This window comes from Phalangium opilio, unplaced genomic scaffold (assembly GCF_054372755.1).
Source record: "Phalangium opilio isolate 3A_F unplaced genomic scaffold, DU_Popi_V2 ptg000017l_1, whole genome shotgun sequence".
In the NCBI taxonomy this organism is placed as follows: Eukaryota; Metazoa; Arthropoda; class Arachnida; order Opiliones; family Phalangiidae; genus Phalangium; species Phalangium opilio.
Window position 1 is genome coordinate 3,183,098 of NW_028324151.1, and position 25,304 is coordinate 3,208,401.

At 36.5% G+C, this 25,304-nt stretch overlaps 1 protein-coding gene and 1 long non-coding RNA gene across 3 annotated transcripts in view; one reads left to right on the plus strand and one right to left on the minus strand.

Annotated features, from left to right (window-relative positions):
* The window catches only part of LOC149702501 (metabotropic glutamate receptor 6-like), a 77,515-nt gene that overhangs the window by 13,262 nt on the left and 38,949 nt on the right, over positions 1-25,304 (minus strand). The window contains exons 3-4 of the mRNA XM_089867124.1: positions 18,673-18,843; positions 17,301-17,445 (exon numbers count right to left, since the gene is read on the minus strand). Of these exons, the coding sequence (XP_089723250.1) occupies positions 17,301-17,445; positions 18,673-18,843 (316 nt within the window). The remainder of the gene's footprint in view (positions 1-17,300; positions 17,446-18,672; positions 18,844-25,304) is intronic.
* Positions 9,023-10,042, plus strand: LOC149702502 (uncharacterized). Of its 2 annotated transcripts, XR_016381748.1 has the most exons (3): positions 9,027-9,317; positions 9,379-9,672; positions 9,830-10,042. It is a non-coding gene; the product is annotated as an uncharacterized LOC149702502 (long non-coding RNA). The 2 variants fall into 2 exon arrangements; XR_016381747.1 differs by having other exon boundaries at positions 9,023-9,672.

Genomic DNA, 25,304 nt, shown 5'->3' on the forward strand with positions numbered 1-25,304 from the left:
CTCGTGTGGATTCGAACTGCGACCCATGGTTCTGCCGCGCAAAAGGCAACGGCTCTAACCACCATACCACGAGCGTAGTTAACCAAGTTCATATTCTAGGGGTATTTTTTTATAAAGCTCGCGCATGCGTATCAGATTCTTGGTTACACCATGACGTCAGCAAACCACCGCCGGTATTCCACTGGGGAATTTTTCATCGTTTCCCTCTCGTGGGCCCGTATATTTCAATTGACACCCGAGCGTGCTCGACGGGCTTTAAGTCTTCCGTTTATAAAAATATAACTTTTGAACGCCATCTGGCGTGCAAAAGTAAAAATATAACTTTTGAACGCCATCTGGCGTGCAAAAGTAAAAACTAATGTTCTTTAACTAATTAAGACTAGAAGGATTTTACGACCTTCAAGGGACACAGTGTTGTTTTTCTGGTCTTATCTATTTAAAAGACTTGAACTTCTTAAGATGGTTTTAAGATTTAAAGTTAATTTGGGGGATATTTTTAAAAGCACCGTAATATCATTAGATCTCAAACTTAGTTTTTTTTTTTTTTTTAGTAAAAACAACTTTGAAACTTCTAACAAAATAACACGCTAAAAAGATAAGCGATTTAGTCTAAATTAATTATTTTAAATGAATCTAAATGTGTATAAAAGAATATTATGCGGTTATGTCAAATGCAAATTGAGCTATAACAGAAAGTAAGCCTCTCTGTTATACCGAATTACATTTACCATGTCGACCCAAGAAGCTTCAGACCTCACTTTGTAAACATTATACAAAGCAACTTCACCAGTTTCTCACCTTTCATTGGTTCTTTTACCTCTGACAGCATTAACACGACACGACTACATGGGCCATTAATAATTGAAAACACATTAGGAATTCCAGAGAAAGATAGCAAAGAGATTTATACAGAGAGGAGTAGATGTAACAAACAATATTTACAATCCAGAAACATTGGCAAGGACTACATGATACATGTACTGCAGTTCGTAGTACCCATTACTAAAGCAACACGTAGGCTATTAAAGGGCAGAGGTCGTCTCCCTGCAAACATTATCTCCATTGGGAAAACCCTTCCCGTCTTGTCACCATATATAAGATGTTAATAATATTTTCTTGATGCTTCTCCGATATTCGTCTTAATTCTCTCGAGGTGTCTTCGAAAGGGATTGGATATTATCGTTTATATATACCTCCATAATAGTAAATAAGAAACTCTGTATCACTCTTGTTATTATAGGTACTCTTTGGTCCGTTTCCCGCCTTTCTGAATGAGATTATCCAGGACCGAGTGACCAGGCAATGGGTCTTTCGCTAAGCCTAACGCGACTCCGCAATGGAGTAATGGAATACATAGTATATTATTCCGAATATAGTCAGCCCTAACTGAGAATTAATTGATTTCTTTCGTTGTTTGGGCTTGGGTATTTGTGCGTCAACTTTAATAACAAACCTAAGCCTTTTTTAATGTGCAAAAGAGTTTCCTTATGGGACCAAATCAGTTTTATCAGAAGTGAGATGAGACCAGAAGTATTGAGCTAACCAAATTCTTCACTCAGCGAAGGTGAATATTCTTGATAACACAAGAGCGGTTGGCCCTCTGGTAGCGGTTTCTGAATTTCCCTCCAAAACGTGAGACGCTCGCGGTGGTAGACGGCCGAACTAGATTCAAGGAGCCGCGTCTGTGTTCGGCCGCTTTAGGTTGAGGGGAAGGGGGTAGGAAATGTTTTTGGAACTCGTCCAGTTTTTTTCTCTTTAGAGTAGGCGCGATGGAAGCGGCATAAAAACCTCAAATTTGTTCACTAGTGCCAGGATCTACTATCAATGCTAGAGCCCTTCACTTCTAGTCTCATCTCACTTCGGGTTTTATTAAATAAATGTTTTTAGTTCGTCCTGATGTTTTATAATATAAACATAACCGCTTACGTAAGCCTATTTCCTACTGACTGATCTATTCTATTTTCTTAAAAATTTGGAATCAAACATAAATTTCTCAAGCAAATACGGATGGTTCTGATTCTGGAAAAGAGAACTAAGAAAAACGTAAACAATTTTCTCCTGGTGAAATTGAGACCGTCACCGTGCTGATCAACCGAAAATCGTTTCTCAGAGAAAACAGAGGTGCTGCTAACTACTTCCAAATATAATTCTACACTCATCACGACATTCGCATTGGTCCTTTTAGTTCGCTCAAATCATACCATCGAGTCTGAACATGAAAACCTTTCTCAAAAAACACTCAAAACTAAATTGACGCCATTAGTTCAGAAACAATACCATCCGATGTTGAACAGCGGAGATGAGCTATTACCTCCTCGAAAACGTGAGGAATCATCAGAAAGGGCTTACTTTTCTTTCGTTATGACTGGACATACCTATTGAAGGAAATATTTTGTCAATTCTCGCACGACCTCGGTAAATACGTGACCAGATTTCACTTCATGGTATAACTTCGATATACAATCCTACAGTACCTCGTGCACCAACCAAGAATTTGATAATTTCCCCTATGAATAGCGAAGAACCTTTGAACAACATACCATAAGGCAACATAGCAACATATTAATACAATCAATATTCTTGCAAGAAATTGTAATTTCATGAAGGTACAAAAAAAACCAAGTATTTTTCAACGTCTTAGGGGGGGGAGAGAAATGGGAATGAAATGGCATCAGGCACACGCGGCAGGACACATGCACGGAACGGTTGAAATATATATTCCCTAAATTTACGACTATAGCTGCAGGAAGACAAACGCGTTTCCAACATCCGTACAAATCTTAATCATTTTTCTTTGTTTCTCTTTTGTTTGTCTCTCGTCCCCGAAGGAAAAAAAGCGTCACCTCTCCACTGTTTCACTACATCACATCACATTTTTTATCAGAAGCACTGCGCCCTTGAAGTAAGACAGTTAGTTGTTGCTGATTATGAACAGGTTTCAAGTGAAGGCTCGTCCTGAATGCTCAAATCTTGAGTCTTTTGACCTTGGAGTCACGTGGTGCTAGTGACGTATCAGGACCACCCCTGGTGTCTTAGCTATATAGTTTGAAATAATTATACTTGGAACACTGTACAAGTCTTCATCTCTGTTTAAACGTCTGCCAGCCAATAAAAAGGGTGCAATCTTTACTTCCATTTCCTTCTTCTGACACAACTGAAACCTAACTTTCCCATTTTTATTCCAGTTCCATTTTCCTTCTTGCCCCCAAAAAAATTACAGCTTCTGCGAGACTTCCAAAATGGATAACTTAATATTGAGAAACTACCCTCTTTTACCCGCGGACCAATTTTCTTTCCGAGTTCTGACGTCGTAATTTCCAATTTTTTATCGTCTCAAATGTCCACCATTCCTTGTCCCACCCACCCACTCCCCCTCCCCTTCAAAGACGTTTTGCTTTTGTCACTTTCCACTTTTTTTCACTCAATTTTACATTCAGCATTGAACAAAAAGAAATTCATTTCTCCCAATGTTTCAAAAGGAGGAAAAGATGATGAAGAAGCGGAAGATGCTGAGATGGAAAAACGAAATGATTAGAACTAGAAAAACGTTTTAGTTTACCTTACAATCATTTATAATGGAAAGGTTCTCAACTGATGTATATTAACTAGAAGATATCAAACATTGGAAATCAATTTATGCTGTCGTTCATAATTTCATAAGTGGAATTTCCAGTGGAAAGGCTGTAGTAACGCCAGGAAATTATAGAAATTACAGATGGAATTATTATAGAGTGGCGATGATACTTATAGATGTGGGAGGAGCTTATTGACGTCATCATGGCCTAAGCGGGACAGTGAGATTAACAAAGTACCCGAACATATCTTGGAGTCTCATCCAATAGAGAACTTTCCCTCGTATGATATTTCGCCATTTTCAGAAACCTGCACGCTAGCGTCAAGAAAATATGACGTAATTATGCCTGACGATCAACAATTGGTTCTCATTTATCAAAAGAATTTCGAGGTAATAAGAAGAAAGTCGGAAATGAAATAGCTCTCATCTTCAATCAAAATGGTATAAACTATTTCTTTTCTGGGGGGAATTTGATATTGGCTGTTTTCACTCGCTAAGTCCGGAAAGTCTAAGATGGAGCCAATTCCGCCTACACACTCGATCTCGGCGTCTTCAGACTGAAATCGGATCCAGGTCGTTCCCATTCGGGTCCATCTACCTTTCCAGGAAAGGGTGGCCTTTCCTTTTCTCTCCAGTAATTGACTAGCTGCATTTGATATCAAAATAATACCGCATTCAAACGAAATTACGATATCTAGGCTATACTCCTGAATCTTCAGAAATTGGAAAGGGAGACTAGACATCCATTGAAGTTTCAAAAAAGAAAAAAAAAAAAAATACACACTTATTCAATCAAGAGGCATGCCACGTACGCCATTCAAAAGAACACTTTTGATCTATTTGCAAGAAATTGACTGAAAAATATAACCCAAAAGACTCGGCATACATTTTAAAATTGCCTCTTGAAAGTTTTGAAAACTCCATAGCAATAAAGCTAGGTACTATGCATAATGTAATACGTAACATTCCCCTTTCATGAATAAGTTGAAATGTTTCTCTTAAAAAATATATAAGATTCGCTGCAAAGTTTCATTTTCAAATCCCACTGCATCAGACGTAAACAGTGATACATTATTTCATACCTTTGGCAACATAGCCACAACACCACTCTAATCCGCGTCTGTCATTCACGTAAAGCCTTGGGGAAATATGCCAGGTTTTCACTATATACAGGGTGTTTCTGATAAGTCTTCAGCCATAAATTAAAGGGGATGTTCTTTGGGATATCGATTTTGAGTCGTCGAAAATGTAACTTCTATCTCCATTTTGTTTGTCCTAATCCTAAGGGACACTGTTATCAAGTTAAGATTGTTCAAAGTATTTTACGGATGACCCCTTAAATTTAACTAAATTAAGAAACTGATTGAGACAATGATTTCTAATTTAATTAAGGGGTCATCCCTAAAATACTTTGACCAATCTTAACTAGAAAACAGTGTCAATTGTGGCAAAATATCCCTGCTAGCAATGAAAGAAAGAAACATTTTCTTGCAAAATGCAAATCGTTATTGACGCTTATACATCGAGTATCTCATAGCCTTCTAATAATAGGATCATCATACCGTGATCCTCTATAAAGGGTTAGAAAAGGTTAAAGGTTTCTATCGTAGCTTCACACGCGCGCCAGCCACCTACAACCAAAATCCCATTTGAATGATGTTAGCGAGGAAATAAACAGATGATAAAAAGCTCAGCTTCTTCCAATCCTTCTAAAGAAAAAGAGAGATAGCCAAAGATGTAAGGTAAGCGGGATAAAAAACGGTGCATACCTAAAAGAAAAACATCTTCGGATTCTTCTCTCGCGCTTATCCCTGAAATGACGGTTTTTTTCTTCAGGGCAGAAGAATGAAGATGAACACGCGATGTGTGGAGAAAAGCCTTAAGAAACGAGGCTTTATGGACTAAAAAGAATGTACCATACAACGGATTACCTCCCATTTCTTTATGTAACAACAAGGTATATAGCAAAACAAAACAAACTGAAATTTGAAAAGAAAGAAAACAGTATAAAACGATTTAGGTTTATGGGCATTACAATTCAAATCCTCGCAACTCTATGGGGATAATTTAAATATACCCTATAAGGTATGGGAAAAATGATGGGAGTATTCAGAACTATACAGGGTGTTAAGTCTATACCATAAATGAAGGAGGATGTTCTTTGGGAAATCAATTTCAAAGGACTGTTTAATCAGAGCTCACATGTGTCCGTATCTAAATAAATTACTTCTTTGCTAATCCACTTCAGTTTTACTAAGTTAGTAATTAGTTCAAGTGTCTGGATCTCTTTCAGATGAAAGGTTAAAGGTTAAATATTCTAAGCTAGTGTTACTGATATTTAAAGTAAACTCTGTAATGTCTGAAATGAAAAATACAGTTGAATTCTCAATATGTTTGTGTCCTTTTCGAATCTGTATGCCTCAGGCTATTTCATTTAAAGAGCTCTTCTATATGCGGGTCCTTATTTAAATTTAAAGGTTTAGTTTTCTCGCATCGAGTAAACATCTCCAATAAATAAAGATGGTGGCGTTCAGACAGTTAGCGTAAACTTTAAAGGGAGTATAAGTAAAGTAGAATTTGGTGTAAATTGCATACTTATAATTACCAAATACATATTGACACAACGCTTACGTTACATGAAAGTTTCACTATAGTTAAGCTAGATCAAGGAGTGGTCCCCCTAATTTGAAATTTCTTTGAGACTCCCTTTAAAGTTCATTTGAAAACGCGACTGCGAAATTTATTTTAAAAATACCCCTTTCTCGGTCTGTCCCATTTGCGTTATTCCGAGTCCCCCTAAATGGGCGAAATTCTTTTTGTAAACTACACGAATTTTGAGCTCATCTACGAAAGAATATTATTCTTCAAGAGAATGAATATTTATGAAAACAGAAAATGAGAGATTGTTGCGGCCTAAGATGCCATCACAAACTAACATTTTTTTGAACTTGACGACACTATTTTAGCCTTGAGGTTACATTTGGGTTGCGAAGGTGCCTTGAAACTACTAGATAATAAGCCCCGGCTCATTCTTTCTAGTTAGAGAAGTATGTTCTTTTTTGTTGTTGCAGAATAGCCCTTAAATTTTTAAAGTTGAAAAGACAATTTATTTTCTTACAATGGAAATTTGCCTTTTTCTGTGTTTTCTCTCATTCTTGGTTATATATTTTTTTCATCTAATAAAAATACACGTATAATCATCTTTAATTTTCTTTTGTTATCTCTACACTGCCTTCCTGAAATATATGTACAGTACATAGCAAAAGAGCCGCACAGTATAAACTTAAAGGGTAATTGGGTTTTTCTATTATAACTATTATTATTATGTTAACGAGATATTCTCTATACCGCAATGGGTAATATGCCATTAAAATACTTGGGTCGTTAAACACAGATATATACAGGGTGTTTCTGATAAGTCTGTAGGCATAAATTAATTACGGGGGATGTTCTTTGGGAAATCAATTTTGACTATAGAAAATGTAACATATATCTATCTCCATTTTCTTTATCCTATAAGGGACACTGTTTCAAATCGAGTTAAGATTGGTCAAAGTATTTTACGGATGGCCCCCTTAAATTTAATTAAGAAACTGATTGAGACAATGATTAATTAATAATTGTTATTAAGGGGTCATTCCTAAAACACTCAAATCAAACTACTTTAAATACGAATCTGAAATTTTGCAGTTAAGTTACACTAAAGTATCTTAAAATATTTTTCTAATCAGTGGACATCTTTAAAAATGGCACCATGAAACGTAAAAAACCCCTAAAAGTTGATCTTACGTTTGAACCGATTTAATTAATATTTAGTATACAGCTTCGCTATATCCTGGTAGACGGTCTTTATAATTTAGAGTTGAATATTTAGCTACTTATTTGAAAATTTTAGCCCGATATGCAACCGAATACGTTATATATTGCTGGCGGGCAATACCACAGCTACTAGTAAACCAATGCAGTTTTAACGATTCTATGAAATATGCATCTTTACGTTAAAACCAGCACTTTAGCTTAGGCATGTACTTAATCCTATATGTATTTGAGTGGGCTTACTAAGTAAGATATGGTAAAATAATGTAGTAAACATTTCATGGAATTTCCTCTAGTAGTCAATCCCATGGGATACCCGGATAATAATTTTTTCTGTACATAGGTAATAAACTAATGTCTAACTCGGAGAAGAAAAGAAAAGAAAAGAAAAGAAAAAATAATAACCCTTTGGGGTTTCTAGAGATCAGAGAGATCGATTATATGGATTTCTTCTCTCTATTCGATTAAAAAACCCTAAAAAATTTGACCCCCCTCCCCTCCCCAAATCCCAAAGGAAGAACTCTAACCACTCCTGGCTGGTCCTTTGGTTTTCCCCATAGCATCTCAACCCTCTTAGGAGTTCATCTAAAAGATCTTATGGACTGGAATTTCTCTCTTTCAAAAAAAAAAGGAAAAACAGGGAAGCAAGAATCCCTTAGCTCTCTACTTCGTAATAGACTATTTCATTAATTAAAGAAGAGGTGTAGGGATATCCCTGTCGTCTGCTAGGGACACGTGACTGAGACAATATAGAGCGATGAGTCTTAAAGCTTGGTATTAGGTTAGGAAAGGACGAGTGGGGAGCATAAAAGCCTGGTAAGGGGTACGTAGTCTTTTGGTTAGGAAAGGGCGAACAATGTTTGTAGCTCAGTGACGGTATAGCAGACGACGGGATCTGGGCATTCACTGATAGTACCTACCGAGAGTGAGTCTTCATTATATCACTATCAGTTAGGCCTAACCTGTTTTAGGGCAACAAACACCACAAGGGCGGGGTAGAACACCTTCTTGGGTTATTTCCCTCGCGGTAAGAAGTACCGCTAGAGGCAACGCGAGCTGGCTATAGACTACCTCTGCGTGTAGGTTTCTCTGGAAGTAATTAATGGAATAATCTATAGAACGTACAAGTACAGAAGGGCAACCTAATATTGATTTTCAATCTGGTCTATGTTGAGCAAAGGCGGATCCGAAGTTATATGTACCAGACGCGACGATATGGGTTTCTTTCTTTTTTTTTTTTTTGGCTAAAGTGAAACACCCAGGTGTCGGTAACAGCTCGAAGGCTCAGCCAATAATACGATGGGTCAAAAACCGCGAGAAAGCTTGGCACTATATACATTTTATTTGATTTCAACGAAGTTTTTTTTGCTTTGGTGCTGCCATCTATGGCAGACCAAAGGTATCAGCAACTTTAAACGGACAATCTTTTTTCCCCTCTTTTCTCCCCTTTCACCCCTCTTTTTTCCCCTTTTTTTCGTGTGCAAAATCCCCTCCTTTTTTGGTGTTTAGAAGCCCCTCCTTTTATGGTGTTTAGAAGCCGGACCGCAGCTATTCGACAGGATTACTGTTGCTATGACTCCCACCTTTTCCCTTTACCCAATCCCCAGTGTCTCTCTTGTTTACATTTTTTTACCGTGTTGTTATTATTATGTCGAGCCTGAGGGGTAATCTATTCAATAATTGATCTAGTTTAATTAATTTTAAAATGAACATATAATTAAATAAACTTCATCTCGGTGCGCCAATCCTTTAACGACAATTATGTATAAATTTATCGTGTATTGTGGCCAAAGGGAGGATTCTAGAAGTAAGCAAGCAAAGGCTTAGCTTCATATAATTAAATAAACTTCATCTCGGTGCGCCAATCCTTTAACGACAATTATGTATAAACTTATCGTGTATTGTGGCCAAAGGGAGGATTCTAGAAGTAAGCAAGCAAAGGCTTAGCTTCGTTGAGTCCGAGTCTCTTTAACACTTAGAATCATTAGAATTACAGACCTATTTATATCCTCAAAAACCATTCTGATTACAACAGTATTGCTTATTTACCATTCAAACACCGTTCTCGAAACCACAACAACGGGTTTAACATTAAAGGTGATTCAATCTGGAGTCTAGCTGTCTAGGACATTCAGTAAAGAAAATATGAAGCCTGTAATATGTAACACTATTATGAATACGTAAGGAGTATTCCTACTAAGATTAACGGTGAATCAATCTGATTATGACAACTAGGACATTCAGTAATTAAAAGATGAACGTAAAAACACCATTGTGTAATGGTAAGCATTGTTAAATACAACGTTTACAAAACCACTGGTTTTTTACAGACATTCACGATGAATCTGTGCATGGCTAAATTAACTAACATTAACATGTTTTTCTACTAACGGTAATGGTGAATGAATCTGATTATGAACGTATTAATTAAATTCGTAGGTTGGCTTAATTTTCAACTAATGCTGGACAACATAAAATTTCATCTTAAAATATATGAACCTAATATCCGAAAATATGAATTTAATAATTCCTTTTGGACTTGGTTGAATTTTTTTAAATTTTCAAATCTCTGTGAACTCAAATTAATAATGTGAGCTAGAAAATGTTTATGTTGGAAATCATTAGTCTTTAAATAAATAATTTCAATCGTTATGACATGAGTAAGATATTATATTTCATTTAAATATAAAAAGTTGTCTCCACTCCAGTGTCGTCACTTCTGAGTAGATGTCGCCATAGGTTTTCAAAGCGCCAACTTTTAAAATAGATATTGCACAAAACAATTACATGGATAAAGGATACACCTGGGGAAATTTGTTTTCACGCTTAGAGGATAGGCAACTCCCCTAGCGACTTATAATTATTTAACTTCATATGAATATGTTTCATTGACTTAAATTACATTGCTAAAAATTATTAGGTAGGTAGCGCTTTCAATTTTCTAATCTAATTGCTGAGTTGAATTGTAAACTCGATCAAAATTTGTCAAATATTTTTTAATTAACCATAAATTTAACAACGTGTGGCAAATTACTATTAATTTAACGTTGAAAATACGTTTGGTTAAAATAAGGACGTTAACTTAATAGAATTTTCAAGTCAAGTTACAGATTTCCATTGTAAATTCGATTAAAATTTGTCATAGATTTTTTTAATAAATTGGGAACGCTTCCTACCATGATTAAACTGAACAACGCGGCTAAAAGTTTTTAGTCCAAAATACAAATTCAGTTTCCTAGTGTTATAATTGAAGTTCCTTAGAACATAGCCCACTCGATCACGCGCGTCCGTGAGCGCGAATCGAGTGGGCTATGCTTAAAATAACTCTTTCGGTAGCCGCCCTGTTTCAAAAGGGTGTATTTTATATACGGTATCACTAAACCTAGGAGAACAATGGCAGGGACAATTCCAAATTCAGTTTCCTAGTATTATAATTGAAGTTCCTTATAATAACTAGGAGAACAATGGCGGGGACCATTTTATTATTTCGGACACTAGGGGGGGGTCACTGGTCCCAAGGACTAATTTATAAAATATCCTTAATGCCCAGACTGATTGTAACGAAAAGTTTCACTAGTGCCACTGAGCGGAGAAAACGCGAAGCTTGATCTAAAGGAAACAAATAATGCAGGTCTATAGCATAGCAACAACGGCAGAGTATGTGACGTTTAAACTGATAATTTGTAATGAAAATTAGTACTCGAAATTTCTTGGAATGGATGAACCACAATTTTCAGGAGAGAATATGGTCAAAAGTGGTAAGTGTTGAAAACCTCTCTTGTCAAAATTATGGACTATATTGGAAATGGGAAGAATTGCTTAATACAAGGGGAACAAAAACTAAGAAAAAATCATATTAATAGCTGTGGCGTTTCTGGAAAATCAAAAGAAATTTTAACTAAGTTATTCAGGATTATTGGAAGAGCCTCACAAGGTTAAATTGGACCTGAGTGACAGCAATTAATTCGTGGTAGAAGGAGGAGGAGGGTTTCCAAGCATTGCATAGCTGTACTACTAGGTTACTACTCGTAAACAGGGAAGATAATCTTCCGACGCTAACCTGCACTGACGTAACAAACTTGGGGAAAACTAAAAAAATCACTTCAAGAAATGCACAGCTTCAAAAATATATAAATAAAATAAATATATAAATTGATAAACTGTTTTGCATTACAGCTCCCACGTGCAAACTAGTGCATTTTGAAAAGAAAACAAGACCAAATTCTCAAATCACTAATAGGAAGTACAAATTACGAAACATCCTTACAAAAGCAAATAGAACCCAGTGAAAATTTCTTAAGTCACGTCAGAAAAAGACAACGGGGAGAAGGAAGCGAGGAAAAACTGTTAACTGAAAGCCCCATCAAGAATGATAAAAATAGATTTCAAAGTGGTAAGAGGGACAGCCTGATGTTGTTCTTCAATATTATGCTGGACAGAGTGGATTTCATGCAGCTCAATTTAGATGCAAACATTGCGATTAGTTTAAATTCTCTAACCGATGAAGAGAAAGATTTCTCATAGAGTGGTGAATGATATACCAAGTTTTAGTGGGGGAATGTAAAGCCCCGCCCATTGACATGCGCGGTAACCACTGGATATTTTACTTCCAACAGTGACACGTAGATGTCGCGAAAATCTACTCTTTGGCACGAAATTTAGAAAGCTTTGTTTTAGAACATTGGTGTTGTTATAATGTTAGTTCAAATCTTCATAAAATAAAGACTAACAGTTTTCTAGTAGCTACTTTGTTTTAGGCATAATTTTTCTCTGAATTTTGGTAGTTAATTACAGGATGAGGAGAGTAGTCTTTGTTAAGTGCGGCTCTTGGAGTCAATTTAAGTACCAAAAATGTAAATAATCACGACAATGAAACAGACTGAATGCATGTTAAACTAGTTTTATTATGGTCTTAACTTAGCATTGATATGGGCAAAGCAAAACAAGTTTAACATACATTCATTGACTTCATAATCGTGATTATTTACATTTTTGTTTTTGTGCTTGCCTTCTTTTGGCAGACAAAAGGTACAAGCTTATAAACTAACAATATTTTTTCCCTCTTTTCTCTCTTTTCGCCCCTCTTTTTTCCCCTTTTTTTCGTGCAAAAGCCCCGCCTTTTTTTGGTGTTTATGCGTTTACCCCGCTATAGCGCCCAGCACCATAAGAAGCTGTAAAAGAGACCCACATTAGGCTTGGGATCCTATAAAAAGAGACCCACATTAGGCTTGGGATCCTAGAAAAAGAGACCCACATTAGGCTTGGGATCCTAGAAAAAGATACCCACATTAGGCTTGGGATCCTAGAAAAAGATACCCACATTAGGCTTGGGATCCTAGAAAAAGAGACCCACATTAGGCTTGGGATCCTAGAAAAAGAGACCCACATTAGACTTGGGATCCTAGAAAAAGAGACCCACATTAGGCTTGGGATCCTAGAAAAAGAGACCCACATTAGGCTTGGGATCCTAGAAAAAGAGACCCACATTAGGCTTGGGATCCTAGAAAAAGAGACCCACATTAGGCTTGGGATCCTAGAAAAAGAGACCCACATTAGGCTTGGGATCCTAGAAAAAGAGACCCACATTAGGCTTGGGATCCTAGAAAAAGAGACCCACATTAGGCTTGGGATCCTAGTAAAAGAGACCCACATTAGGCTTGGAATCCTAGAAAAAGAGACCCACATTAGGCTTGGGATCCTAGAAAAAGAGACCCACATTAGGCTTAAGATCCTAGATAAAGAGACCCATATTCGACTTGGAACCCTCCATAAAAAGTGTTCCAGATGAAACTACAAGATCAACACTAAGTTACTTTACTTCTAGTAAAGCACCGACACTGCAATTGGAATTTTCATAAAAGGACGCAAGGCCCCCAGTCCACCGATGGACTTTAAAGAAAGTCGTTCAAACTTCATTCGTTTCAAAGTGAAATTTAAAGACGTATAGTTCTCCCTTTTAGCAGTATATTTTATATCTATTGTGTCAACTCTGAAGTAAAAATATTGCTGTGGGGCTAATTCTAGGCGGTGGTTGTATATTTGTATATGAGTACAATCATTGAATAATTTTAGTTCCAGTCACATATTATGCTACAAGTACCAATTTTGCATTAAGAAAGCCATTTACAGTAAATGTCCCAGCCCGTTGGATAGAAATTTATTTTAATTACATGCCAAGCACCAAAGCGTAATATGGCCGGAGCCATCTTGTTCTTTTTAAGTTTCTTTAAATGTGATATTGCATTGGAAGAACGAGTGTAAAATTGCAATTTAAAGATTATGTTATGGGTTTTAAATGTTGGGCGGGGTATTTTACTTTGGGTTGGTTGAACTTCTCAGAGGTTTCGAAAACTTTTCGAGTACATGTATGGGTTCCGGGAGCAAAGGAGAAGAGATTGAAGTAGCAGCGTTAAATGGTTAAACGGATAAGTTCAAGCGAGGAAAGCAACTTTAGCTTTAATTGGTTTTATTTTTAAATAGCTGTTTATACTTTTGCCACACTTGGAGCTTTGGGTTTATAAAAGATACCTGGAAATACTTAGAGTATGTGATCTCTACTCGTATTTCTTCTCTTTCCAAAGATACTAATTACTTTGGGTTCTTTAAAATAGCTCGGCAAAAATTTGCATAAATGACACATGCGACTCTGCATGGTTCTATTAGAGCTGGGAAAATCTATGGCAGAATTTAGACAATATTTCATCCTTTCCTCTTAAAAAAGGTATGAGTAATGATTTAAAAAGATGTTCAAAAACTAAACCTTTCGAAAGAAAACAGAAATCTTCGTAAATGCATCATAATTACATCAAAAATTCTAGAAATATCTCACTCTGAAACAATTCATCTCAAAAAGTACAACTAAACTTTTCGAATGCGAACCCCATTCCTAAAGCTATATAATGTTACCAAAAAGAAGTGGTCAATAAGAAAACCATTTTCTTTGAAAAAGTGTCGAGGCGGGAGTTAACTGGAAACGAAGATCATCACTCGTGCCCAAAGCCCCCCAAAACCAACTAAGTTACAAAAAAAAAGTATAAAAAAAAATATTGAAAAATAAATTTAAGAAATCTTTCAGAACTACAATCACCACACCACCCATCAGGGGTTTCTTCTCTGCCCATATTGACCGTTCCAATTCGCTCCGTTGACAAATGAAATGGAAGAGAGAGCGCCACCAAGGCCTAGCCGCCTTCACACCCTGGCTCGCTATAACTCGGTAGCATTTTCTTGATGACAAAAAATTGGAAATAAGTTTAAGCGGGACTCGATAGCGAAAAAGGAGAAACGCGTAAAAGGATTCTCATAGCTATAAAGCCTTCTTTGGCAATACCACTCTTTATATTCTTCTTGGGCTCTACGACGTACTACAGTACACTACAGACGTGTGAGAATAAAGATATTCTTCCGGTGAGAGGATGAGATGGAACCTACAGGCGAGCCAGGGATGATGATAAAATAATGGACATCCAAGAGTCACGAAGAAAACAATTAAGTTTAGGAGGCTCGAAACAAAGCTGCATAATCAACGACCCAGCCCAATTTTGCAATTAACTTACTCTTACCATAAGTTCATAAGATATGTTCCATAAGTTTGTCACTGGTTAATGACTAGCTTGTCATGAAGTGACGTAGGTCCTAGATTCGAGGTAAAGTGACGTCTGGTGAGGCGCTTCGCTCTCGATCTAGCTCGAGCTGTAAGTCTCTAGCATTACGAAGTATAGGTAGTGTCGTCATACTTATGGAACGGAACATATCTTATTAACTTATGATACAAGTAAATAACAATAAGAAAAGCGAGAACTATGTGGAATAAAAATTTAAAAACTAAATAAAGAAAAGTAACCAAAAATATCCAATGTCGTAAAGTTTATCATAATTTCCATGACTTCTTAACCAAAACCCCGAAAAGCGAGAGCAAGAGAGACCGTGAGAGTAAACTGAAAATTATTCAGCACTTCACTTCCGCCAAATTTAATATAATCAACTGTTCCTCTTATTAGTGGGTATGGAAGGAGGACGGCGAAATCTTCCAAGAATGAAGAAAGTTAGATACTCGAAGGAAGAGAAAGTGATTTGAGGACGATCGTTACGGTAAAGGGACTATACTTCCCATCTTCCATATCATCCTCTTCTCTCCTCTCCTCTTCTCTCCTCCGCATCCTTTCTTTCTTTCTCTCTGAGAATTTTTCTTTTTGCCTCTTCTCCTCACTAGTTCTTTTGTTATCGCGACTCCAACTCAACCCATCTTCAACACCCCTAACACCCTACCCCCCTTTTTAGCAGATTGAAATTTTATATTGTGCCAAAAGTTTGGCTGGAGAGGAAGACCAAAAGATCTGGATGAGTTGAAAAGATGGTAGGATCGTGGGGCTAGCCTTACTCTCCTTCACTCTCTCCCCATCGTCTCCTCGGTGATGCTATGCCACTCTCGCTCGGTCGACCAGTAAGAAGAGGAGGTTTACCCAACTTGGCTGTGGCAGGAGCACCACCAGCACTTCAATTGTTTGTAACCAAATGAGTTTTCAATCGATCATATTCGATTGAGTTAAGCTACCCCATACCCTGTAATCTTTTCTCTTTCAATTCAATTCAATTCAATTCGGGATACTGGGGAGAAGATATTGACTTTGATTTCTAACCTTTTATATTCAGCAAAATTCAAAGTAGACTTCAAATTAGGTCAGGATTATATTTGAATGTAGTTTCAGGTACGAAATTTATTTATACAAAAGGGACCTCTGAGGAGTCTGGACCTTTATCGAACATGGCAACCTTAGCCTAAAAACAATGTGGTCAAACACCAGACGCTATTTTAAACCTTTGAAAAAGGTCTAATAAAATTATACGTCTGTTAAGCCTTGGGTTTTGAATTTTTAGTATTTCTCGCGCTTTTACAATAATAAGAGTTAGACTAATTCACGTGATCGATCCTAAACAACTCTTTAAAGCCATTAACGTCTCTAAAAACCTTTATCACAAGCTAGTACTAAAAACTATTGGGTAATGCATTATCATTAACACAAGGAAAACCCAATTCCGTGGACAAAACTGGCAAACCAAATAAAACTAAAGTCAATAGAAATAAAAGCCAAGGCACACAAAGGTAAAATGTGTCAGACTAATATTTCAAGCTTATTTTTATGGCGAAAAGGAGCTTGACTTTAGGGTCGTGCCACTGAATTAAATAGCAACAGGACAAACTTTATCTTATAGAGAAGTTTCAAAGAAGTTTGAAGGAACCTATAGCTTTACCAGTCTTATTTCTTAACAGTCTTCCCAAGAGCCAAGTAAACCATTTAGAATTCTTAATGACAGTTTCTTACGTCACTCTCATCATGAATTAATAAGTACTGTGTCACGTGACCTTAAATTAATCATCTTTTAGTGATGGTCACTTAGTTAACTCGTTTCTTTGTACGTTAGAACTGAGAGTACTTGACACTGAACTTAAAAGCATGCAGTTCTTGCACCCAAGGGACACCGCTTTCATACAAGTATAAATTAAACTGAAAAGTTTCTTCATCATCCGCTACTTTATCGGTACAATTTGTTTCTAATTACGTATAAAGTGGTTGTAACGTCACCTACTTCAGCCTATAATTACCTTAATTAATTTACATCATTAATTCCAATTTAAAGTTGCATTAATTCCCTCGAAGGTAACAAAATTAACTGTGCAAAACAAAGAAAGGCGTTGACCTGAACAAACCGAGAAATATAGGCCTAACCTTCTAAAAGCCGTTATACGAGGTGAAGAAAAGCAATTCTTTCAACACCGTAACACTCTCAAAACACCATTTAGGCTTTAATAAAATAGTGGGATTATCTCGGCTTCCCACTCGCACTCGCGAGCGCCTGCAGTAACAATAAACGAATCAAGAAACCGTTAACAAAACGAGACGAGACTGACCTCTGGCTCTTTGCTTGGAAAGGAGTTTGTGAACGATATGGTCGTAGGCACCGGCTCCAGCCACTCCAGAATCTTTAGTTAGTCTTTCTTTGACGGCGATACAAATGTTATTCTTGGCGAGAAGTTGCTCTAACACGGTGAAAGCCTGTGGAAAAGTGAGATACGCAAAAATTAGCCCAATTATCTAGCTAGACACAGGCGAAAATCCCGGTTTGTTATGTTACACCGACAGCTCTTTGTACAAAGAGAGGACTTTTGTAACGCCTGCTGGAAAGATGAACATTTTGTTTTCGTGATATTTATGAAGGATTTTGAAGAGAGGCCTAAGTTGTTACGACAGAAGTTGATTAAATTGTAGTTATCATAATAAGATATGTTCCTTCTATAAGTTTGTCACTGGTTACAAACTGGAGCTTTTCGTGGAGTGAGTGAGGTAGGTCATAGATTCAGGGTAAAGCGACGCCTGGTGAGGCGCTGTCAAAGGCTTAGTACAGACTAAATAGGACCTAGATGGAACTTGGTCCTGCAAAATTAATTAACCACCGAGTGTAGGACTTCAATTCTCGCTTCCGTCGTTCTCGAACTAGCTCGAGCTGTAAGTCTCCAGCATACTTAAGGAACATATCTTGTCCTTATTGTATTTGTAGGAAGAGTATTTGATAGTTCCGGGCTAATTTGTTTCTTAGTCTAAACAATGTATTAAGAGATTACTTTTGGGGCTTCCTAGAGTTTTAGAAGTTCTACCATACAGTAACAAAATATGTGGATGTTGTTGTTATGATACTAGAAAATACTTTTGAATTAATTTGGTTATTATTAACGAATAAAACGCTTTCATTAAGTATTTAGCCTCATTATAAAAGTCTGACAGCAATGTTTGCGTAAATTTGCGGTTACAGAATATAATTGGTTTCACGGAACTAATTTGCATAATACATCGAAAATGTCATTGTCTATTCTACTAAACTCAAATATCAAAGTTGGTATTAATGAAGTACAGCGCGTTCTAATTGAAATCAATTTTGAGTCTAAAATGTGTTATGATATTTTTCCCTGAGTTATAATTTTACGGATGGCCCCTTAATTAAGATAGAAATCATTGTCTTTCAATAATAAGATTAAAATTAAAATTAAAATTTCCAAAAAAGGAAATAATGAATCTCGAAAGATATTTCAAAATATCCCTGTTAAATATATTAGGTAACATTTATCGTTTTCTTCGCCTGTTCATAACAATTTTTAGAAGTTGTACAAACCGCAACATCTGCAACCGAATTTTGATTTCTCAGTGGTAGAAAATCAATTGCAGTATTGCAGTTGGCGTATAAAAGTTCAGCAAGGAGGGGGGGGAAGAAGGGTATTTAATAATCACCTGAATTCCGTAGTTGGATTCCTCGAATAAAATTGATATGTAGGTCCATTTGAATATCTTGATTATTTCCACCATCGCTTGAGCTTGATTCGTATCCGAAGGGACAGTTCTTAAGAAATATTCGAAACGTTGTTTGTTGCTCAGTTCGGGACTCGTCGAGAAAAAACTAACCTGCGAATAAATAAAATAAACAAACAAATTATTAATCTTTTTAGAAGACAAATATACATGTAGTAGTAGGCCTAATTGATAAAATGTTGTTTTTGACTTCGATCGGTAAAGGTTAAAGTGTACTTCAAATAAATGAATGGTAGCCAAATAACCCAAATCCATGCGTTCGACATATTTGCCTAGATTAATTTATAAATATTAACTTCTCGTCAATAAGTATCATAAATATACCTCGGGAGATAAATGTTTCCCGAGTGTCGCGTCTAAAGATATTGGATTTGACCTCGGGGTCACGACACTTGGTGAACTATCGAAACACTCGAGCTTCAATGTTTGCTTATATACAAGTTACCTTAGATTTGGTAGAATGAGCTACACATCGATAGTAATTAAGCTTTCGTCCCTCAGGGTGGCATAAAACTAACGGAATTTGACCTCGAGGTCATGGAGGGGGTCAGAAATCCATTGAAACACGTGATTACGTGAACGTGATTTTCAATTTTGATAAATTTATTACGTAAAACCATAAGTTTATAAGATACGTTCCATAAGCATGACACTACCTATACTTCGTAATGCTAGAGTGAGCAGTAACCTGTGACAAACTTATGGAACATATCTTATAAACACAAATAATGTCTACACATATTAACTTCGAGGTTAGACTAAATATGTTGCGCTGTTAACTCTTTCCTTTTCTTTAACAAATTCATATGTTTTTTCAAAATCAACAGGCGAAAATGAGGTAATAATATTCATACAACGATGCCTTTGCTATTCCTAACAAACTGGCTGCCAAAAAAATAAAAAACCCACTCTCTTGTTGATCCCTTTAGCCCATTAAAGTGACAACTTTGATTTATCCTCAACTCTTGCTTGTCCATTTATATGAAAGTTCAACCTTAGAACCAACAAAAATTAACAGAATTTAAACCCCATTTCTATATGGTTTCAAGGCTGGATTCAGTTGTATAACAGAACCGATATTCGCTGGCGGACTCGAGACACTTTTGTAAAAATCGCAATGTCTCTCAAAGAGTAAACTCAATACGACCAAGGCTTAAGGATGAGCAAACTGTACACGTAAACCGTAAACGCATTTTCTCGTTATAAAATCTAGTGGTAGGCGTCAATCAATACTACAGCAGGCAAAGGAAAATTTGAATACATCCCCCCTTGAAGGAAATGGGTAAGCTAACCTACAAGTATCAAGAAAACTGATAAATTTTTAAAAAGTTCTTCGCCCCCTGGCGTCAGAATCGAAAACGTTCCAGTTCTTCCCAAAACTGGGATATAAAGATGAAAGAATTCGGAGTATAACATTTCGTAGGCCTAGTATCTGTTGAAATGGAATCAATACAGTCAAGCCCACGTGACTTCTGGGCTGGATGAAATCCCCAATTGATAAAAATGATAAAACATAACTTTTCCATTTTGAACTAAATTCTTGAAAAGAAATAAGGTTAAAGGTTAAAGGCCTACAGCTGAGCTGCCTTTACCTACAATGCATTTTCGGCTTTCAAAAAGACAAGAGTTTAGAATTTTAGTGGAAAAATTCCGAAACGAGGAAGATTTTTCTTTATATCTTTCAAAAAGGCGTTCAAGCGGACGTATTTTTCGAACGAGAGGGGTCGAAAACTTGCCAATACATACTTCTCAATCTAAAGAATCGGTTTTGTCGTTCCCCCAGTGTTGGTGTTCCCAGTGTCAAGAGATAAAGACTAGCAGTTCAGTTCAAGTCTGTTCACAGCCTATTTTTAGAAAAACTTGAAAATTTGCAGTTATATTGACTATTTTCCCAATAAATGTTTAAATAATAGACTTAAAAACGTGGTATATTTTTAAGATTAAGATAGGCCCACAAATTTCGAACAAGTATTTGACCCCTCACTGGAGTACATACCTTCAAAAATGTTTGAAAGATTTTTCTAACCGAAGTTTCCTAGAATACATACAGGGTGTTTACTAAAATGTCTGTCAGAAATTAGGGTTCATGATATTCTTTGGGAAATCAATAAAATTATGATTGGACAAACAAAGTATTTTACGGATGACCCGTTAAATTTAATTAAGAAACTGATTTAGACAATGATGTCTAATTTAATTAAGGGGTCATAACTTGAAACGGCAAAAATGGAGATATAATTGAAATTGATTTCCCAAAGAACATTCCCCTTAATTTCTAAAAGACCTTTCAAAACACCCTGTATATATATATCTTTTGGGGTCCTTTTACAAATGGCCATTGGTCAAACATTTTTCCCATTGGCCTCTTTTATGCCTTGACTTTCATATTTATAGACATTCACGGCGCAAAAAAAGATAAAGAAATATATAAGCTTATTTTTCTAAAATAAGGAGAGAAAAGTTTTGGAGAAGGCAAGCAATATAACGAGGTCTTTGTTAGTACCAAGAACTCGGCTCAGCTCGGTCATAAAAAGATGGCGTGGTACGTACATGATGGTGAAATAAATAATAAATAATAAATAATAATAAAGAGTTGAGGGTTATGTCTACGCGGAAAATAGTCCCCTACGGGCCTTTGTTGTTCCTTCGATTTGAAAACATGTTTTGTATTTATTTTTTTCTTTTTTTAATAAAGGGTATTGAATAACGTTTCTATGAGAAGATAGGGGTAAATGAACTTTAATTAATAAATCAATTTCGGGTTTATTTTAAGCTAGATTTCGCGTTGGTAACATTGTAGAATCATCTCTGTTGTTGTTTTATACCGTTGTAGATAATTAGATATCCCCTAAAAGACTATGTTTACTTTGTATCTTAAGTTTAGTAACGATGAATTTTAAATGAAGTGGTTTAAAGAGAATATTGTTAAAATTGTAATTTTAAAACAATTTTCTATTTAGTTTTAGCTAGGTTTCATTGTAGAATCGTTGCTGTTGTTGTCGTAAACCGTTCTAGATAATTGATTAGACTAAAATTACCATGTTTACTTTGTATTTTAAGTTTAGTGAAGATAAATTTTCAATGAAGTGTTTTAAAGAGAATATTGTTAAAATTGTTAATTTTAAATCTTTCGGGAATCGGGACTATAGAGTTTGAAGAGTTTACTTGTTTACATTGTTTGTTAATTTTAAGGATAGTTTACTTTAGAATTTTTAAGATCAACTTGATTAATTAATTAATTTTGTCTTTTCGTGGAAATTGGGCAGAGGATTAACTTTATAAAATTTAAAACTTAAATATCGGCTTCATCTTTGTAGGTCTAAAATTTCGGTTCAAGTTAGGCTTAACGAACTAGGCCTATTTTGAAATAGTAATTAGAGAAACTACTTTCATCTAACTAACATCCTGGAAATTTAAGCCTCTGTTTCATCCATTGTAAACCTGTTAGGTCTAAAATTTCCATTCTGTCACCATGTTCGATTTGAGTTAGGCTTAACGAACGAGACCTAGCAATATTAAATAACTACTTTGGTTCGAGGTAATTATTACGCCTAATTCTGATACCCAATATCTGGCAACTTAAGCCTCGTCCTTGCAACAAGCTGTTGTAGACTGCCTGTTAGGCCTAAAATTCAAACTCTTAACGCCATGTCCTATTGTAGTTCTTTAGGAATCTCATGCAGCTTACGACTTGTATACCTTCTAACTCGGTATTATACACTGTCTGTAACCTAGGAGACCCTTTATAAGACACTGGGAATAAGTAATCCTATTCCAAGATTCAGAATTGGGGGAGGGGGGAGAGAAACAGAAGACAGTACCGGAAATATTTCTAAACGATAAAAGATAATAGAAAGGGTGGTAATTCGAGAAGACAGAAGCGTTCGAAAGATGAATATAGTCCTTTCATTCGTACAAGACGTACATTAACCCGAAGTCATGACCTCACTTGATGATAACGTTGTGTTTAAGTCTTTCCAACTCAACAATGACTTACCGCCTAATTTACAAACAACAACCAATTAGTGTCAGAAACGTTAATTAATTCATTTAGTTTATGGATCACTGCCAACGGATATATCACTTATAGCTTTAGTAATCCATGGCCGCCATTAAGAGGGAAGTTTTCCAATAAGGGAAACATGAGGCTTGGCGTACTAGCTATTATGTACAACGCCATATTAGTGGGTTGAATGCACTATTACCAATATGTCTTCCAGAACCGCCATAAGACTTAAGACCGAGGGTGTGAAGTACTACTCAGCCAACTAAAAGCTCATAAAAACATGCTCAAAGAATCATGATAAAACACACTTGTCACGTGATATCCATTCGGGAAACCATCATCCTTACTTACACTAAGCGTTTGAAGCCTTCGATTTAATTGACATCTTTGTAATCTCACTGTTCTCGCTCTTCTCCCAAGTTCCCACCTCCTACTTACTTACATCCCAGAGAGAGATCTCTAGATTTAAACTCATTGGATCCGTCTTCCACTCGGTAAAATATTTAATAAGAGCGTTGCCCCCGAGAAGGAGTCTTCCCTTCCCATTCCTAGCTCGGAGTGCGGCGATGTCTTTCACACCAACCCTGATTGAATTGGGAGGTTATCCTTTACGCTACAGATAGCGACAATGTGTCTTGACACTTTGGGGAACGCTTCTTCGAACACGTTCAGTTTCCCGCTCATCAGGGTCAATCCAAGTGGAAAAGGATCGGTTAAAACTTCAGCGGGGGGTTATGGAAGGGGACGTCTTTATTTAAATGTATACTATAAGCAACACCGGCAGTGTGTAGGAAATGGCCGATATCCTTTCCTTGGGCAGGGTTTAATTGACGCAATTTGTTTGTATTAGACGCCAGGGAAATGAATTCGAAATCAAATCAAAAGCAAAATGAAATAAAGGATTATGGGTTTATATGTATGGAGCAGCGTTTAATTGCTTAATTTAAGGAAGATATATTGAAGGGAAAGGAAAATTTTGTGACTCGGCTGACCTGACCTTAACTCAAACACTAAGGCCAATCTCTCTAAAAGTCAAACGCGTCATATGCGCAAATAGATGGGATGGAGGTTCGTAGACGACGGAGACATCAAAATATCTGTCAACAGACCCTTCTCCTGGTCCAAAACCAGTTTATTAATTGTTTGGACCACTTTTTAATTCAATTAGTGAGGGTTACTGGTCCAACACCAGTTTATTAGGTGCTTGGACCAGTTTTAAATTCAATTAGGATGAGTTACTGGCCCTTGGTACCAATCTTTTAATTGCAAATCTATAGGAAAACTAAAGGGGGACCAGTCCTAGACCAGTTAATTATTTTGGACACTATGAGGTCACTGGTCCCAAGGACCAGTTTAAATAACATTCTTATTTCCCAAACTGCGACACTGAGAGCCTTAGAATCTGCCCTAGCCTTAGATTATGGTGATGGTCGACTCGTTATGTTGCAGAACAGGTAGTTCAGGGACGAATTCTGTAACGCGAGACTTCTGTTCCTTCAGTTATATCTTCCTGGGTTAATTACGCGTACCTATAAACGGCTGTATAATTTTAATTCGTTAGTTTCAAGCTGCGAATGGAACCCGGGGTTCAAAGGGGTGCCGTGCGACGCGGATTGGAATGAAATTTGTTTTTACAATTCTTCGAAATTGGAATAGAATGTTTTTGACAGTAATTATCAATTGGATTTAATTAAAATTATAGCTAAAACCTTCAAGAGCATACTTATCTAGATTAATACCACAGGGTATTTTCAACCCTGGATGGTTAGGTTCTCTCAAGGATGTATTCACCATCGAACACAATAGAGTTCAAGCGCTTAACGCGGTTAACAATCCGAACGCAACCTCAATGGAGCATAAAATAAAATATATTTGAAGAAATAAACTGCGGGGATTCGAATTTCTTTCTGTGAAATCGAAAAAAGGAAGGAAGAAATGTATATAGTGTAGACCCAAAAAGAAGCCGGGAAAATAAATGGTTAAACCAACTGAGAAATGGTTTTGGTTCATCCTATATCATAATCGGTAGGTACTTCAACATTATCCCTCTCCCTAGAGTACTTAAATATAAAGAAAAAAATCCCCATCGTTTAACGATAAAATTTAGGAGTCCAGAGGGAACTATTTTTAAACCGGAAACGGAGAAACAAGGTTCAAGTCATGACAATTTAACACCAAATCCGTGCTATTCTTTTTACTTACTCTCGTTTTTCCTACAAAGTCTGATACAATAAGTTAATAAGATATGTTCCTTCCATAAGTTTGTCACTGGTAACTTAGAAACTGGAGCTTGTCATGAAGTGATTGAAGTAGGTCATAGATTCTTCTCGTAAAGCGAAGACGCCTGGTGAGGCGCTGTCAAAGGCTTAGTAATGCAGACTAAATAGGACCTAGATGGAAGTCCTGCAAAATTAATTAACCACCGAGTGTAGGACTTCAATTCTCGCTTTAACCTCTCGAACCAGCTCGAGCTGCAAGTCTGTCAGTAGCATTTCGAAGTAAAGGTAGTGTTATACTTATGGAAGGAACATATCTTATAAGCTTATGT